The 19685-nt window shown below is 40.1% G+C and overlaps 1 protein-coding gene across 1 annotated transcript in view; it reads left to right on the top strand.

Moving 5' to 3' along the window:
• Nucleotides 1-331: 331 nt before the first annotated feature.
• The window catches only part of LOC102297247 (metal transporter CNNM1), a 24161-nt gene continuing 4807 nt past the window's right edge, over nucleotides 332-19685 (top strand). Inside the window, exons 1-9 of the mRNA XM_005939960.3 lie at nucleotides 332-1853; nucleotides 10597-10740; nucleotides 10839-10979; nucleotides 11119-11288; nucleotides 11398-11488; nucleotides 14507-14652; nucleotides 16410-16692; nucleotides 18954-19046; nucleotides 19485-19589. Of these exons, the coding sequence (XP_005940022.1) occupies nucleotides 425-1853; nucleotides 10597-10740; nucleotides 10839-10979; nucleotides 11119-11288; nucleotides 11398-11488; nucleotides 14507-14652; nucleotides 16410-16692; nucleotides 18954-19046; nucleotides 19485-19589 (2602 nt within the window). The 5' untranslated portion in view covers nucleotides 332-424. The remainder of the gene's footprint in view (nucleotides 1854-10596; nucleotides 10741-10838; nucleotides 10980-11118; nucleotides 11289-11397; nucleotides 11489-14506; nucleotides 14653-16409; nucleotides 16693-18953; nucleotides 19047-19484; nucleotides 19590-19685) is intronic.

Consider the following 19685-nt stretch of genomic DNA (forward strand, 5'->3'; position numbering starts at 1 on the left):
TGTTCCACAATTTGTTAATGTGTTTTTTCCTTCTTTTTTTTGTTTTGTTCTTTTACTTATTGGTGAATCTCGACCCATTTTGACTTCTGAGAAACTCTTCCTGTCTGAGATGCTCGTTTTATACCCAGTGATGTTGCTGAGGATAAAGTCATTATTTAAACCTCGATGAAGGTGAAAAGGATGCTTGGACTTGCTGAGCGCAACATATGTAATGTAAACTCCACAGTGAAATCCACGAGGCTATTATTAGAAAGTTGCGTCAGGGCAAGGTGGCGAGCCACCCCCCGTCCCTCTGTGTGTGTGTGTGTGTGTGTGTGTGTGCTGGCGAACATCATTATCTGGTCCCTCCTTCTTCCACATGGACCGGAACCGCGCGGCACGTGACCCGGAGACCGTGGACTGAGAGAGCTTCTCACACCGCATCATGGCTGCATCCAATGCGGCCGCGCGATACCGAGCCGTCTCCCTGCTCTGCTACGGGGCTCCGCTCTCTCTGAGCCGGCTGCTTCTGCTCCTCTGCGCCTGCTCGCTGCTGCCAGCCCCGGCGCTCGGGTTGCTCGGTTTTCGACCAGAGGAGACCGGGGCGGAGCTGTCCGTGGAGGACGGGGTGCTGAAAGCCACCGAGGGGACTCGCTTCATACTTCGGGTCTACTATTCCACCTCCTCGCAGAAGCTCAATCGTGCTCGTGCCAACAATGCCGCGCCCTGGATCGCCTTCATCGAAGAGCCAACTCCCGGTAGAGAGGGGCAAGTTCACCCGAAGCGAAACATGTGCATGGACAAGAACGCCAGCACCTCCGACATCGAGGTTTTGGGCTCTTTCAAGTCTGCTTCCAGTCAGAACTCGGTGCTGGTGGAGCTGCTGGCCAAAGACCTGCGGAGAGGGGAGAAGATTAAATATTATTCCATGTGCGCCTTTGACGGATCCAAATGGGAACACTACCGGACTAAAGATTTTTGGGTGGCCGTGAAGGAGCGCTCAGCAGTGCCGGAGCTCTGGCTGCAAGTGCTGGTCTCCGTCCTCCTGCTCGGGCTGTCAGCTCTGTTCAGCGGGCTGAACTTGAGCCTGCTGGCGCTCGATCCAGTGGAGCTACAGGTCCTCCAGAACAGCGGCACCGACACCGAACAGAACTACGCGCGGAAAATCGAGTCTGTGCGTCGGCATGGTAACTACGTCCTGTGCACTCTACTGCTGGGGAACGCGATCATCAACGCCTCGCTCGCCGTGTGGATGTGCCAGATCCTGGGCATGACCTGGCTCTCCACGGTCATTTGCGCCTTCGGGATCTTCTTCATCGGGGAGATTCTTCCACACTCGGTCGCATCGCGCCACGGCCTGGCCATCGCATCCAAAACCATCTGGGTGACACGGCTGCTCATGGTTCTCTCCTTCCCCATCTCATACCCCATCAGCAAGCTGCTGGACCTCATCTTAAACCAGGAGATCTCCAACTTCTACACCAGAGAGAAACTCTTGGAAATGTTGCGAGTCACCGACCCGTACCACGACTTGGTAAAAGAAGAGCTCAACATCATACAGGGAGCACTAGAACTGCGCACCAAAACTGTTGAGGACGTCCTGACTCCGCTGACCGACTGCTACATGCTGGCCTCGGACGCGGTGCTGGACTTCAACACCATGTCCGAGATCATGCAGAGCGGATACACGAGGATTCCGGTATTTGAGAACGAGAGATCCAATATTGTGGACATTCTGTTTGTGAAGGACCTGGCGTTTGTGGACCCGGACGACTGCACCCCCCTGAAGACCATCACCCAGTTCTACAAACACCCGTTGCACTGCGTCTTTAACGACACTAAACTGGACGCCATGCTGGAGGAGTTCAAGAAAGGTGAGAAGGGTGTTAGAAGGGAGTGGGTGTGGCATGTTAGCAGGTTGCTGATGCTTCAAGTTTATAACTTAAGCTGTAACAAACTCTGTAAGTAACCTGGGTGAGAAAAGCAGGTGAGAGGTGGCAAAAAACAAACAAACAAACAAACAAACAAACAAACAAACAAACAAACAACAAAAAAACCCCCAACAACCCCGAAACATTCCTGTTGTGTACTTGAACTTGATTTATCTTTGCACTCATGATTCCTGTTTTTAACAAGAAAGTTTTTTCTGCAGTTCATCATACTTGTGATACTTTGCAGATGTTTTCCGGCGCTTTGAAGTGCTACAGTTGAGAAAGGGAGCAGGAAGGACTCAATGTCTCACTGCGGCACTTGTGGCATGCACACAGGGAAATCAAACCCTCTAATAAACTAGTATTTAATGTATTAACTTGAGACGGCAACTTGTGTAATGACACATAATTTGTTTTCTGCCACCTTTAAATTCGAGAATGATATGGGCCCTGGAAGTTGCAGCTGAGACAGCTGACCTATCTTTTAGCAGCAGTGCTTAAACCTCTTTCATCTCCAGATGGAATGCAAATATGCACTGTTGCAATCTGAAGCTGAAAAGGAGCTGTTCTTTTCCCCCTTTTTGTGTTTTTGCAGTGTGCACAGCTTCCCCTGCAGATTCGAAGCAGTCTTCCATCCTGCATGCAGGCAGCAGGCTGTTCCATCTTACTCTAGAGTTTTAAATGGGTGGGGTTCGAATTGGCCAATCACAGACCTTGCTGCTTATCACTGCCTTGCTGCATTCTCAGGGACCCTGCAAAGTCAGCACTTTTTTCTGCTGTGTTTGTGGTGAGGAGAGGAAGATAAATAGAGGACACCTTGGCCCAGGCAGACTCTGTTTGCGGGAGACGTTTGTATTTCTGTCTGTTTTGGCACAAAACAGCGAAAAGCTTTCACTGCCAAATGTCACAGAGGGGTTTCTATTTATTCTGAACATCTTTTTAAGCGTGTTGTAGTGAAATGCTTTTGGAAACATTTTATAAACTTGGTAATGGTAGAATTTTCCATAAATGTAAGCTGTTTGACTCTTTAGCTTTAAGCACAAAAAGTTTGTCTTGTCTTAGACATCCTGTAACAGACAAGCAAGACCTGTGTGTGGATTTAAAATGAGCTGCATATATTTGGATTATGTAGTAGCTTGTACTGTATGAAGCCAGATGCCATCAGAGCTGCAGGATGAACACAAATATAGTTCTTGTGTCGCTCTGCAACAAAGGGATCTGGATGAGATAATCTACACAGTCAAAGGATTATAAACAAGGTCTGTCCTCGGTGTGTGTGTGTGTGTGTGTGTGTGCGCGTGTGTGTCTCCCTGTGCCTCCTTGTCTCTGTGTAGGCACTGCAGCAGAAAAACTCAGGCTCTTTTATTCATTTCAGTGAGACTCCTGCAGTAGCTGGTGCTCACAAAGAGAGCTGCAGGAAACACACAGCTGCAGGGTGATCTATGGCACCGTGTAAAAGTCTTAAGGCACCCTTCATTTCTTTAAAACTTTCTAGGAAATGGGAACAAATAATAGTAATAAAAGCAATAGTCAATGATCACCTTTATTATTTAACACAGCCTGAACTCTCTTAGGCAAATGTTCTTCTGATTTCTTTAAGTAGTCTTCAGGGTCTGCCTTTTGCTCTGTCCTCTGTTAAAATGATCCCAAACTGCTTCAATAATATTGAGGTTTTTCTATCCAGGCATGCTTATACTGCATTGGCGGTGTGTTTGGGATCATTTTTGTGCTGAAATACGAAGCTGTTGGGATTCAGACACTTTCCAGATGGTATTTCACAGCGGGTCAAAATCATCATGTGCTTTGTCTTTATTCATAATTCCATCAGTTGTGAATTGCAAACACCACTGGCTGAAAAGCAACTGCAAAACATGTTTTACTGATGGCTGTAGACACGCATTGTTGCACCTCTCTCCTGTCTTCCTTCTTGCATATTGATGATGGTTCACATTTGGATTCATCACTCCAGAAGACCAGATTTCTGCTCATTTTCAGTTCTCGTGTGATTTGTTAGATCTCTCCTGTTAAATCTTTCCAAAAAAAATTCTTATAGACATGACTCTCATATACTGTTCATCAGCTGTCGATAGATTTCTAGGCCTTCTTCTTCTTTTGTAGGTTTCCTCGGATTCTTTAAGGACACACTGCACAATATGTGAGGAGATGAGATATGACATGTGTTTGGCTAATAACTCGTTGGGAATCAACTTGTTGATTTAAATATACTATTTTATGCCTGTTAAACTGTGCTATTTTTGGCATTTTTATTGATCCCATTAAAACATGAAAATGATGGTAGTAACAAAGTGTCTAAAGGTACAACTCAAAACTGGTTCCTTATTAATTGATTTGTTGTGTGGAGACACCACCCTGGTTCATCCTTGGAAAAAACAAAAACCTCCCTCTGAAAACAGTTAGGTACAAAGACTGAACTGGAAATGAGTAAAAAAAAATCCCAAATAAAAACTTTAAAAGATCTTTTAGAAAGCCTGAAGAATTATCGCTTTAAAAATGACAAGAAAGTCTGACTGCTTGGAAGCAAAACACTAAGAAATAAGCAGTGCCTCAAGTCTTTTTGCACAGTACTGTATAATGCATCAGTGGTTGCTCGACATATGCCTGCTGGCTTTGTGGGTTGATTTGAGCCAGAGCTCTTTCAATCATCAAGAAAAAGGAACATAAAACTAAAGAAATGAAATTCTGAAGAATAACTACAAATAAAGGGCTGATTATCTTTTATGCAAACACAGTTTTGCACTTTAGCCTTAAAGCATGATCATACCATATTTATTTGCATAGCATTTAGATGATCAAACAGAGCAGTCTGCAGGCCACAGGCATAGTTGTTCAGCAATAAGCACAAAGCAATAAGGACAGTGTTGAAATCTGGTGTAGAAAACCTTTTGTACAATTTTCTTGCTTATGTGCCGCCTTGTCGTCATGCAGATGGTATCATATGTAGAGCAGGATTTCATAAGAGCCAGATTTATGTTGGCTTTTTTGAGTATTATGTATTCTTTTAAAAAAGAAGTAAAAGGCACACTTTTAGTAGTTTTAGTACCAAAATATACTTAAAGTATCTAATATGCTTGCAGTGACCATTTTCAGAGGTATATACATTATATCATTGGGTAATTCTAATGTTTTAGCAGGAGATGCCATCCCTCGTAAAGCTCTAGATACACACTCACGGTTACTTTTGTGTTTTCAGTTGTGAGGAGTAGTAGAAGTACTGAAGTTACCAAAGATGAATATGAGCGGAGCTAGAGCCTGGTCGAAAAAGATGTTGACATTAAACCTCAGCTCTGGCTGAAAGGTCAGTTTACATCCAACCTTTTCTTTCGAGTGCATTTAAAACATTGTAATTATTGCTAAAATTACACTTCAGACCTAAATTCTGACTATAACAGGGAAAGTAGTTAACCAGTGCTTAATGAGAGAGAGCGCATTAGCTGCAGTGCAGAACTGCAGCACATTAGCTGCAGTGCAGAACAGAGTAACAGGAGGGCTGGTTAGCAGAGGTGATAATTGATTGAAAGTAAGTAAAACATTGATGTGATTGGATCTGAAGGCAGGTCAGAGCTGCAGCAGAGAGTCTGCTGGTCTGGTGAGACTGCACAGGGATTCTTTGGCCGGAATGCTAAGCAGTGTGTCTGGCACAAATGAAAGCAGCCAAGTAACACATTTCCTGTTGTGTACAACGGCAGCACCAGTACAGGGGACCTTTAGTTTGCCAGGCATAGGGTTCTTTAAACAGGTGGGAAGCTGAATAAGAGCCCTGTACAGAATGCTTGATCAAAGTGGGTTTAACAGAGAACTGAAACTAGGAAAGGAGTTTGTCAATGAAAGTCAGATTTCATTAATACCACCAAAAACACTACAGTATGAGTTTTCACTGATGGACATGCAGTGAAAAAAAAGAAGAAGTGAATGTTAGTTTAGGTCAACTTTATCTAATGACAGGCATCAAGTTATGCTGTCCTTCTAGTGTAAATTCTGCATCCCTTTACACTATTTTTTCTTTTTCTGAATCCTCTCCCTTCTCTCAGTTCCCCTCAGTATGCAGTCTCCAAGGAGGGAGAGTATAAAATATTCAGTGTGCTGTATTTCTAGTTTGTCTCTCCGCCATCTGTTCTTTCTCATGTCCACTTCTTACATTTCAGTCCATAATCTGTTTAAGAGACATTTTAGAATGACGCATTTTCAAATAGGAACTATTTTCTTTATATGATTTCTTAGTTTTGCATATTTGTCATACTTGCCTGTTTTCAGATCATCAAACAAATTGTAATATTTTAGTAAATACAAAATGTCATTTTTAAATTATCATTTCATATATCAAGGGAAGAAGTTATTCAAAGCTACCTGGCCCTATGTGAAAAGTAATTGCCAACTGTATCTGGAAAGGGTTACAGAGATCTTTCTAAAGCTGTGGGACTACAGTGAACTATGCATAAATGGAGAAAATCTGGAACAGTGGCTGGCCTACCAACACTACTCTAAGAGCACATCGAGAACTCAGAGAACTCAAAAGAACACTCGTCTCAGTTAAGATCAGTGCTTACGATTCAACAGTGAGAACGTGAGTGAACAAAAATGGCATCCGTGGGAGAGAAAACCACTGTTGACCAAGAGAAAACAGAGGCTCATCTTAGATTGGCCAAAAAAACATCTTGACGCCCTCCAAGTCTTTTGGGAGAATATTTTATGGACTGACGAGACAAAAGCAGAACTTGGTGAAAGGCTTACATCCTGTTACATCGAGTATAAAACTAGTTCAGTGCTTCATAAAAAGAACTTCATACCAAAGGTCAAGCATGGCGGTGGTAGGTAGCCTGGGACTTTGTTGCTGGATGACTTGCTGTAATTGATGGAATCATGAATTCTGCTGTCTACCAGAAAATCCTAATGGAAAATGTCCGGACATCAGTTAGTGAGTTGAAGCTCAAGAGGTCTTGAGTTATGTGGCAGGACGATCATGTGAAACACAATAGCAAGGTCCAGCTATATAATTCTTTCCTTTCTCTGCTTTTTGCTATGTTTTTTTAAAGTAAGCTATATTTAAAAACAGCATAATAAAACTGAACATTTCTTTGGTGATTTGAAAGATTTGATGGTGACAAAGATGCAAAAACAGCTACAAAATCAGGAAGAGGATAAATATTTATTCACAGCGCTGTAATGCTCCAACCATAAACTGTGCAGAGAGACAAGTACATCTTTCTGTGAAGAGAGGCTCATGTTATTGATATGGCTGAACTGTAACATTAGCTAGCAGCACAGGGTTTTTGTTTTGTTTTTTCGGATTGAAAATGTAGTTAAACAGAAAGAAAATAGTGCCTACATAAATCTGTTCAGCCACATTTGTGGATTTAAAAAAAAAACAACAGAGTAATGGTTTCAGGAAAGAGCCTTAGATGTTTAATAAATGCATATTTTTGGCAATTTGATCCTCTCAAGGGGAGTGCCTTTTTGTTAGGCAGACATCTCTACAGCCAATATCTCCAAACGGGGGAAATCTAACATAAATAACGCTAGGAGCCAGATGTAAAACTTGTAATTTTGACCTTATGTTGAACTTCCCATAAGTGGCTTGGGAAGAAAAGCAAGTTACATGAGGACATTTCACCTGTCATCCATGAGGCTTCTTCAGATCTGAAGAATTGAACCTTATGAATGCTATGCATCGTTTCTTGTGTCTTGGTTTTGCTGTAGTCCAGTCCCTCTTTACAGGAATGAAACCTGTAGGATGAGCTCAGTTCAGACATGTCAGCTGCCATAAGAAGACATAGTTTAAAACAGCTGGTGCAAGGAGACATTGTTTCCAGGAGCTGAAGGTTTAAAGGAATCCTAAACTTTTGATAAGATTAGTTTGTTTAAAAAAGTTGCAAGGCTATAGACAATAAAAAAATAAATAATAAATTAATTAGTAAAGTATGTTTAAAAATTGATTTATTTAAAATGTACTTAATTATCACATACACTTCTACTACCACTACTATTACAACTAAAACCCAACAACTAATAATAATAATAATAGGAGGAAGAAAAGGAAAGACAAAAGAAGAACACAATAATCGTAGGTCAACTGTGTTTCTGTTCTATTGTCAATAAATTATTGTTTTATCTTTTATGATGCTTTATATGGTATAAAGATGCTTTATATGTCTATATTTTGACTTATGTAGACCAGTTAAAGCTACTTTAGTTTGCCCTGAGACCTTACGGAGGAAGCTAACCCAACGCCATCTCCCCAAGTGAAATGAAGGCAGCCATTTTCTTTCGTTCTTTTTTTTTATTCACCAGGATGGCAGTTGAGCTTTGTTTTGAGGCTGGCCTGAAATAACACTTTGCTCGTTTTTAATGATATGATTGATGCCTTGACAATATAGCTGTTAAAAGTCAAGAATAAAAATGTTAAATTCCAAAACACTTGCTTTGAATAAATGAAAGATGTAATTGTGCAAGGAAAGACACTGAGACATAGTTGCCGTTGTTAAATCTTAAAAGAATCTTTAAAAAACAGAATACTGTGAGAGAACGCACTGCACATGAGCCTCTCTCAGTCCACTTTGGATGTACGCCTGACCTATTTATCTACAAGAAACACTGCCAGAATCCAGAATCGTGTGCATTTGTGTTAGTCTGTGTTTATGCATCAGTGTGTGTGAGGTAGTATTTGGCAGGCAAAGAGTGTAAGAGCAGAGAGCGAGGAAGTTGATTTGAAGCCAGGCTGCTGAGAATAGGAGGGGCTACAAACAAGGGCTCACTCTTTACTCGGTGAACTCGCTCTTCCATTATGTTTCCTACACATCTCAAACAAAATAAGATCAAAAGACAATCCTGTCAGCCTGACTAAGCACTTCATCATTTTGTTTTGTTTTTCTCCTTTGTAAAATATGCTCCCAAACAAGATTTTCATCCAGCAGTGCATGGATTATTAATTATGCCATTTATCTTTGGGAACGCCACAAGATGTTACCTCCAAAAGTGCACACTCATCAACCTGGAAGTAAACACAGCAGGAGCATGCAGACTTTCATATGATGGATTGTGTTTTTGCATCCAGAGCGCCCTTTGTATTAAATCCCATCTGCTGTTACACCCACTCCATTCAGCTCCCGCTGGCGCTCCACTTACTGAACATCAGACAGCACAGCTCCACTCAGTCATTATGCCTCATACTGTGCAGTGAAAAGGGAAGGAGCATTACTTAAATCTAATCCAGAGGCTAAATATGAAATCTAATCATCTTATTTGACACACCAACACTTTACAGGATAACTGTATTCCAAGTCTCACATCTCAAGAATCAAAAGGTCTACTGTTAGTAAGTCAAGTTAAACAAATTCAATCATCATTTTATAAAATTGTTTCCAGCAATCGATTGCCTCAATTTTAAGGGTCTGTACTAGGGTAGCTTTGCATGACTTGTACTTCAAAATAATCCTTATTTATCTTATACTGAGTCTTTGTGCAGCCCATAATTCCCTTCACTGTGGGTTTTTAGGAGCTTCCCCTCTCCTTCTGACTTTACTTTGTTCTGATTGGCTGTTCCTCGTAAACATTACAGAGTTAATCGGAAGGTGGGCGAGGCTTCTGTGCTTAGAGGCAGAGAAGTGTGAATGAGATGACCATATTACTAAGTTGTGTTTGTTTGTTTGTGACATCATCGTTTCGTAATCTTTTAAAAAGACTGACGTCAGCATGTTGTAATAAAAAGAAAATGTAATAAAAACAAAGCAAAGTTGTAAGTTGTTGCCCTTGAGGGGGAAGTGCTCTTTAATGTTCTGTTGGTTCTCTGTTTGTTCATTATTGTGTATTCTTGTTTGTCACATTTGACTTCACTGACTTCTAGTTCTGTGTTTCCCTTTTTTTCAAGTTATTTTCATGAACTTTCTGCCTTAGGTTTATTTTGTTAAATTCTATTGTTATTTTCTTTCCCTTGTGCCCTGCTGTGTAAAGTTTATATGTTTGAGTCTGTTGTCAACTGATTGTGTATTTCCTCTTTTACTTTGGTAGTCTTTTGTCACCGGTGCTTTACATTGAGTTCTGCTTCCCTTGTCTTGTTGTTCATGATTTGTTTCTGCTGTGTTTCCCACCTGCTTTTTCAAGCCTCAGTACCTTTGGTATTTATTGTCTCAGTCTCCCCTTGCCTTTGTCGAGTTGTCCCACATTGCTGTGTGTACCCCAGTGTAGTAATTCCTCATAGCTCTTGGATTTTATTTTTTGTTTTTAGACTGTGCTCTTTTTGACTGCTCCAGCATTAAATGCATATGTTAAATTCCACCTGTGTTCTGCATTTGGGTCCACTAACAATCATCACACTCCACACAGTTTACTGTGACAACCAGTCATGGATCTTACTGGAGAACATCCATATAAAAAATGAAACACTGGGGATAGAAGCTACTATCACTCTGATACTCATCTTCATACAAGGTTGTTAAATAATAGTTCAGTCAAAGTTAATGACTTTGCACGCTGCTGTTGAAATTTCTTTTCCATTAGTGATATTTGTGAAGCTGTGTAAAAGTTAAACAGGACAATATTGCATATTGTTTTAAATATTAAAAAAGGTTATATTTACAGCTGGGTAATCTGAATAGATTTCCTTGTATTTATACATACTGCAAATGGCTTTGAGTGAAAAGTGACACTGATTCGAGACTCACTGTGCATGCAGGGAAGTCCCACCTTGCCATCGTGCAGCGTGTTAACAACGAGGGTGAGGGTGACCCTTTCTACGAGGTGATGGGCATCGTGACCCTGGAGGATGTCATTGAGGAAATCATCAAGTCAGAGATCTTGGATGAGACAGATCTCTACAGTATGTGTGCAAACACACGTGCATGAGCTCAAATGTACGTACGTGGTCAAAATACATGGAAATGTAAGAGTTAATCAGGCTGTTTTTATGTGTCTAAGCTGATAATCGCACAAAGCGTCGTGTTTCTCATCATGAGCGAAAGCAGCAGGACTTCTCCATCTTCAAACTGTCAGAAAATGAGATGAAAGTGAAGATTTCCCCCCAGCTTCTCCTGGCAACACATCGTTTCCTCTCCACAGGTAGCAGCCAATCAAATCGCCTCTCTGTCGCTTACATTTCTGCATAATATGCAACAAGAACATCAGTGTTTTAGCAACTGTAACAAGAATATTTGCAGCGTTTGTCTTCACCCAATCCTATCTTTTTGCTTTTTTTCAGAAGTGGAGCCCTTCAAACCAACACACATCTCAGAGAAGATCTTATTGAGGCTCATCAAACACCCCAGTGTGGTTCAAGAACTCAAGTTTGATGAGAAGAACAAACGAGCCTCTCAGCACTTCCTGTTTCAGCGCAACAAACCAGTGGACTATTTCATCCTAGTGCTACAGGTACCTGTAAGAATTTGACCTTCCGCCATGGCAGTAATTAGCTATGGCTATGATATCCTGTGTGCCAGTCAGTCAGATCATGTTATATTTCTCCAATATTATTTTGCAGGGTCGAGTTGAAGTAGAGTTTGGTAAGGAGGCACTGAAGTTCGAGAATGGAGCGTTCTCTTATTTCGGGGTCCCGGCCATCATGCCAGCAGGTACAAAAGACTTTCCCAAACATCATTGAACTTACAAATATATTAGACCACCACCGAATGTAAGGTTTATACCACAGCAGTCTTAGATTAACATTATTGTTAATTTGCAACATCATTTTTTATGTTTCTATAATGGTTAATACGCTAGTATGCCCATGCTCTTTAATGCTAAAACATAGTTATTGTCTCTTAAACTTACTATTTTAGAAAAAGCAGACATAAAATAGTAAAGCACTTTTTTATTATCATGCCAAATTGGACTTACTTACCCTCATAATAACATAAAATTATGGGTATACAATATGAATTCAGTCAAATCAATTTAATCATTTTTCATTTTTAAGTTTCTAAAACATTTGTCTTGTTTGGTTTGTTTTTTGTATCACAGGTGATTTAATAAACTTGTTAAGCACTGTGTGTGGCCTGATTATTAACCTTTAGTATCTGCTGTCAAAATGATAGAAGCAAAAATCAACACAAATTCACAGAAAAACTAAAAATGAGTTTATAAACCAACGAGCATGAAGCCAGAACTCCACATACTCTGAAACAGCTTCACCATTTACAAATATAAATACTGCAAATTCATCATGACACACCAAAAAAGAGTATACAGAAGATGTAAAACCTCCACCCTAGACTGTAACGCACTTTCTATCAGATATAAACAAATGAGTCGCCAGATATCAAGCCTTTCCTTGATCAGTGAGAGGATTTTAAAATCAAAGCAAATTTGAAAGATTTAGTTGTAGTTGAAACTCTAAACATCTCAGCATGTTTTTAAGTAGTTTGCTGATGAATGTTTTTTTAAAGCAACAAGAAGACTGATAATAAGAAAATTTGTATTTTATTGTATTTGTCTGCTTTGAAGAGTATAGTGATAATTCACAGTTTATTCATTAAAGATTATGATAGAATGCTTTCAGTTGTGCAGTTATATATGCTTGTTAGGCACATAAAGTTAAAGGCACAGATTTTTGTTTCATTTTAATTGAATAAAAACATACACCGTGTTCCACATTATTATGCAAATTGTGTCATAAAGATCAAATAAGTTGTTTTTCAATTAAAGCCATGGATGGAATTGTGTCTCAGGGCTCTTTGGATGACTGAAATCAGTCTCGGACACCTGTGATCATTAGTTTGCCAGGTGAGCCCAATTAAAGGAAAAACTACTAAAGAAGGATGTTCCACATTATTAAGCAGACCATCATTTTCAAGCAATATAGGAAGGAAAAATGATCTCTCTGCTGCTGAAACGTGTGCAATAGTTGAATGCCTTGGACACGTAATGAAAACCTTTGATATTTCACGAAAACTTAAGTGTGATCACCATAATTTTAAGAGATTTGTGGCTGACTCACAGCACACACAGGTTCGTGCAGATAAAGGCACAATGATGAAGGTTTCTGCCAGACAAATACATGAGATTAAGAGAGCAGCTGCTAAAAGGCCAAAGCAAAGCAGCAAACGGATATTTGAAACTGCTGGTGCCTCTGGAGCCCTGCGAACATCAAGGTGTAGGATCCTCCAGAGACTCGCAGTTGTGCATAAACTTTCTATTCGGCCAACCCTAACCAATTCTGACAAGCAGAAATGCCTGCAGTGGGCCCAGAACTACAAGAAGACTAATTTTCAAACAGTCATGTTCCCTGATGAGTGCATTGCAACCCTGGATGGTCCAGATGGATGCAGTGGTGGATGGTTGGTGGACAGCCACCATGTCTCAACAAGGCTGCAACGTCAGCAAGAAGGTGGTGGAGTCATGTTTTGAGCCGGAATCACGGGGAGAGAGTTGGTTGGCCTCTTTAGAGTCCTTGAAGGTGTGAAAATGATCCCTGCAAAGTATGTGGAGTTTCTGACTGACCACTTCCTTCCATGGTAAAAAGAGAAGAACTGTGCCTTCTGCAACAAAACCATCTTCATGCAAGACAATGAACCATCTCCTGCAAGGAGATCATTGGCTGCTATCGGCATAAAAGGAGAGAAACTCATGGTGTGACCTCCATCCTCCCCTGACCTCAATCCTATTGAGAACCTTTGGAGCATCCTCAAGCAAAAAAAAATATGAGGGTGGAAGGCAGTTCAGATCCAAACAGCAGCTCTGCGAGGCTATTCTGACATCCTGCAAAGACAAAGTAGAAACTTTCTGAAAATTCACAAGTTCCATGGATGCAAGAATTGTAAAACTGCTATCAAATAAGGGCTCCAATGTTAATATGAAACTTGACCTGATACTTTTGATTGAAATAGCTTTTGATTTCAGTAAAATTGATCTACTAATGCTGCAAATTCAACAAATGACCATTTTCACTTCTCTACAACCTATAAAATGTTTTGAAACTCTGTGTGCGTAATAATTTGGAACAGTGCATTTTAACTTTTTTATTTTTGAAAAACATACTGTTTTTATTGGCAGTTTTGTTGAGTAACATTTGAATTATACTCTAATGGTTGATGACTCGAAAATTATGCTGACTGTCACTTGACCAACTATTTAGAAAAATTAGAGAAAAATATAATTTGCATAATAATTTGGAACGCAGTGTATTTAAATATCAGGTTAAATGTAAAATGTGAGATCTGCCATTTGCATGTGTCCCTTAGTGACTCCACCATGAAGCAAACACTGTGTAGTGAATGAACACTAGTTCCCTAAACATGCATAATATACTGCTTGAGTGAAATTGTGCAAACACATAGTGTATTTGTGAAAATGCTCTGAAACTCTTCAAAAATCTTCAGTTGTAGCATTTAAATGCTCTGAGTGGCAGCATTTAAATATTTAAATATTATTGTAAGATTTGTGTGGTAAGGAGTCTAACAGTATTAAATATTAGATATAACAGGGCGTAATGTGAACACTTCTGAGTCTTTTAACTGCCATGCACTTGAATGCAGCACTCCTGTCAGCTGCAGCGACATCCCTGAGATCTTTCGTGATTTGACTGACACTCCTCTACCATTTTTCTGTCCTTGTTAAAAGATACATGTTTGATATCATATCCTCCTTTGCAGTCCACAGATCGCCCTCTCGTAGCAGCGGTTTGGACCGCTCTGAGTCGATGCTCTATGGGGGAAGTATGAGCCAGCTGAATGGAGGGGGGAATGTCTACCTGCCAGACTACTCTGTAAGGCAGCTCACTCACCTTCAGCTCATCAAGGTAAAACCTGAAACTCACATGGTGTCTGAAAGCGTTCTTTTCATTTGGAAAGACGACATGCTTTACAATGCACATGTACTCTGACTTGAATGGAGAGGGAGACGGTATAACCATGACTGAAAAAAGTTCATTACATTTATTAACTTTTTGCTGAGACTAAATATGAAGCTACATGTTGGAATTTTCTTACTTCATTTAATTTGGGGATTTCGTTGAAGGACCATTATCGGCACCAAACCAGAGACTGAACTTCATAACGGGATTATTTTATAAAATTACAGAATTACTGAAATGTCTGAAAGCTTATTGTAGATCTATCATAATACATAAGTAAATAAAAACTGTGCTGCCAGCATCTGTGTTCCATCTCATTCATAATATAACATTAGATTAATACATTCTGGTATGATGGGCTCTTACATCACATTGGTCAAGGAACAAATATTTAGTTTTCTGGTTTGTTCTTAGGCTTCTGTGACTGCTCTGAGTTTGCTGAAGAACTGTATTAATGAAGAGCATGTTTGGAGGAAGTCTGACATTCCCAAAATCTTTTGCTCATAGCTCCTTGGAAGAAATATTTCCCTGACTGAAATTCGGACTGAAAAAACTCTGGTCACTTAGGCGTCAGCTATCAGAACAAAATGAAATCAGATAAAAGACAGACGGGGGAAAGTGTAACACAAGATTGCCCACAATCTTTTGTTATTATTGTAGGGTCTACCTTACAATATAAAGCGCCTTGAGGCGACTGTTTTTGTGATTTGGTGCTTTATAAGTAAAATTGAATTGAATTGAAAAAAACAAAAACAAAATTAAATCCACCCCCACAGTATACAACAAATGTTACTGGGATAGGCTCAGATATATTAAAATCCCTGTTATGGTAAACTACAAACTGAGTTCTGATCAATATGAAGAAACTAAGTTTCAGGAAAAATATTAGGATCAGTCCTTCAGAGGACCATGCAAAGTCACAGTGTAACTAATGATGGGAGAATTCTCTTCATTTCCATCTTTTTGTTCTTTACATATCTCAATCATCACAATCATCCAGTCGCCTTCAACCTTGGCAGGAGTACAGTGTTATTACAGTGTACACACACACTCACAGCCATATTTGTTTGGATATCAAATATCAGATGCAGAACATTCACTGACATTATTGTATAACCAAATCACTTACTCCTAAATTTAACATCACCACTGAGTGCTAAAGCGAGCTTGTCCTTAAAGTTTCAGTTTTTTTAAACAGTAACTTAATGATTGCCTTTCCTGGCCGTGGTTAGAGGGCATCGGTGTCTGAGTGGACGAGGTACTAGTGATGAAATTCAGTTTTGCAGACGACTTCTCGCAGTGTTGAAAGAAAGCTATACTGTGACAATGGTGCAACACAAAAGGCCTGAGGATCATTAACGATGACACAAATGATCTTGAGACAATGAATATTTAATGAGATCTCTTGAACTAAGCAGCACACGTTACCGTCCTCATTAACATTGTCCTTGATTTCATCTCACTTGTAGCAAAAGACAAAAAGAAAGTTGACCATGACAAGTAAAGACAAGTCTGATATGATGGGCTGTTACATCACACTGAATAAGGAAAAAACATTTAGTCAAAAATGGACAAAAATAAGAGATTTTTACACTATTAATTATTAGATATAACAGGGTCAAATTACAAAAAAACTTTTAGAAAAGAATAGGTTCACGTTCAACTCTTAATAATACCCATAATCCTCTGCTTCTATGTATCAGATCACCCGGAGTCACTACCAGAATGCAGTAACAGCTACCCGGATGGACAGCTCCCCTCAGACCCCTGATGCTGACACCCGTCTGACAGAAAGCAACTCCCCGACCCCCGGGCCTCCAGCACCAGAGCCCACCACCACCACACTGATGCCCCCAGACCACACTACTGCCACCCTTATGCCCCCACCCAGGGAGCCAAGTCGGCCCAGTTCAGCCCGAACCCGGGGACAGCAGTCCAGTGTGCCACACAGCACCTCCCTGCTGAATGAGAAGAACCGCATTGTCCGTAAGTATCCTCGACTCCAGAGACATGGAGTCATGCCATGACAACAGGGATGACTTGAAGCAGGTTTCATGTCACAGTGATGTCAGTAAGAGATTATTTGAGCCATCAGAGGTAGAAAGCCATGCCACTCCTGCAAATGAGTTTTTTCCTAAATCGATAAGGGTATAATATTCAGTATGACTGGAATTGAATACCCTGAGCTCCCTAAAACAGCATGTTTAAAAACGAGTGAGTGAGAGATAAAACCACAGAGTGAAATGATAGAGACAATATTAATGACATGAGCTGTGTGGGTTTCTTCGTTTTTTCTACTTGAGAAAAAGTTTAAGTGTAGGGTCGGCCCTGAGAGCTGTGTAAGTATTAATTTCCTTAAGTAATTAATTTCAGGTTTTTGGATTAAAATTAAACATTAAATGGCAAATCAAAGTTTAAAGGATTTCTGGTTAGATGAGGTAAAACATTAAGGTAAACATGTACTGGCCACATTTACTATTCCAGTTCAAATTTTTAATGTCATTATTATTCAAGTAAACGCTTCTTTTGACTTATTATTTAATGTATGTTGACATGTCGCGACAAATGTTTTTGACACAGAGTCTCTACAGTCTTGGTTGGAGACTGCAGCTCGACCAAAATGAACTTTCTTTGCCTTTGAAATGGTCAGTTTGAAGGCTGGGACCAGATCTGCAGTCACTCACAGTCAGTTGCCATCTTCAAAGTGATTTTAGTGCATCGAGACAGCAATAAAACAACAATAGGACGTCATCAGTCTGCTATCAGTTTGAGATTGAATGGGTTGACAGTTACATGCAAGCTAGTATAGTGATAGTATAACTGAGATAAATTGGTGAAAAGTACCGATGTGCTGCATTCTTCAATCACAGAAATTCATATTAAACTACTTGAACATTAAACTAACTACTTACGTTCAGAGGCTACCCACCTGGTAGGACAGCAACAGAAATTCTGTTGCTGCAAGACAACAATTTAACTGCAAAATGACACAGGTGATCTGCAGTGGTTTACAGGAATATAACCACATCACAACCAACTGAGTTGAGTGTCCTACTGCAAACAGATGCCTTGGTGCATGCTGACTTAGACAGATTGAAGCCTGTTGGAAATCTGTCTGCATTTATAAATTAGCCTACCTTTGCCAAATTGCCTGAGGCCGATTGCTGTCAGTGCAGCTCAGACCACAGCAGTTTGTGGCGTTGCACGCTGAACTTCTGGGCACTGAAGTTGTGACTGCATCTACTTTAAATTTGCTCCAAATGTGAAAACATTCAATGCAAACATCAGCCACTGATTTTTTTCCTCTAGTGTGACTGAGCCATTAAGAAGTCATGTTAAAACCAATATTAGGATAGTTAACATAAGCTTTTTTTAGAATTGGTAAATGGACCGGTTCTTATATAGTGCTTTTCTACTTTACCTGAGCACTCAAAGCACTTTATACATCTTGGCTCGTTCACCCATTCATACACGTGCTTTTTCTCTGCCTTTTCTACATAAGTGCTTTCACATACACTCATAGTCCGATGGATGCATCAGAGACATGGTGTTAGTATCTTGCCCAAGGAGTAGATGGTACCTACCTGTAGTGATAGAGCCGCCAATGGACTCTAGTCAATGGAGTCCATTGGAGGGTCAGGACATTGTTCCACATGTAGGACAAAGCCGCAGTTAACCCACTGCAGACCTGCTGGAAATATTCAGTTTGGCTGAAGTATTTCCCTGGAAACTACTTCAAATACTTCAAAAAGCTTTAGGATTAGTGAATCCTAAAGTCTGTAGGATTCACTCACTTGCTAACTGGTGACCTTTATCAACTCTACTAGCATATAGCAAACAGGAAATTGGAGAGACCAGGAAACTGAAAGGTTAGAGCCATTGTCACCTACTATCTAATCTAGAGTTTCAGTGAGTGGTTGCTATTTTATTTTCATTCATAATTATTATACTAAACAATTATGTTGTATAGTTTATTGTTCAACATTTGGTATATTAAATTATCTACTCTGTAAAGTTATCCAGTTTTTTTAAAATGTGATTTCCTCAGAGTCTAACATGGGATTCAAACATTTCAAAACCCAAAACCAAGAAAAACATGCTATTTCTGCTAAAAACAGTTTTATTCACTAATCAGTAAAAGATTTCACATCTTTTAAATGTCCAGTAAATCCAGTAAAAAATCCAGTAAAACAAACTATATCATGTGTTTTTTGATGTACATGTTTCTGTGGATGTGTCTGCTGCAGGTAGCAAGTCTGATGGCCAGAAGAGTCCGAGTGATTCGGTGTTTCTGAGGATGGATGAGATCCCCTACATCAGAGAGGACAGATGTGAGCCTGGTTAGTCTAACGGTTTATGTTAAAAAATAAACGCTTCCACACAAAATATAGACACGGGTACAGAGAGGAAGTCACGTCCATGTCTTTTAAGGTGACAGCAGACATGAAACGTATACAACACTAAAATATTCCAAAAGAACACACTCGTCACACTACACATCATCATGGAAAATCTTTTTCTGCATTAATAAGATAAGATAAGATAAGATAACCTTTATTGCATGTAAGGCAGGTTTACCACCAGCTTGAATCCTTGAAAAAAGCTTGAAATCTCCAAACACAAACATAATATAACAGATAGTTTTAGCACATGGCTCTCAAACTTAGCACAGAGTCACACAGGACTTTAGTCTGTCCTCTAGCAGAGACCAAAGCTATTTATCACTGACAGGTCATAATCTCTCTCTCTCTCTTTCTCTCTCTGTCTCTCCCTCTCAGACATGGCCTCTGTTCCCATAGAAACGGACACATCCCCTTTCATCAGCAGCCTGTCGCTGAGTGGTTCAGAGGACACACTGGGCAAGAAACTGCTGCTCAAACTAAGTCAGTCACACACAAGCCACCTATTCACCAACCCTTTCTATTCATTTCACTCACTTCCTACTTGGATTTGATTCACATGCAAACTCAAACACACAC

This window comes from Haplochromis burtoni, unplaced genomic scaffold (assembly GCF_018398535.1).
Source record: "Haplochromis burtoni strain Fernald_Lab_line unplaced genomic scaffold, NCSU_Asbu1 Contig_269, whole genome shotgun sequence".
In the NCBI taxonomy this organism is placed as follows: Eukaryota; Metazoa; Chordata; class Actinopteri; order Cichliformes; family Cichlidae; genus Haplochromis; species Haplochromis burtoni.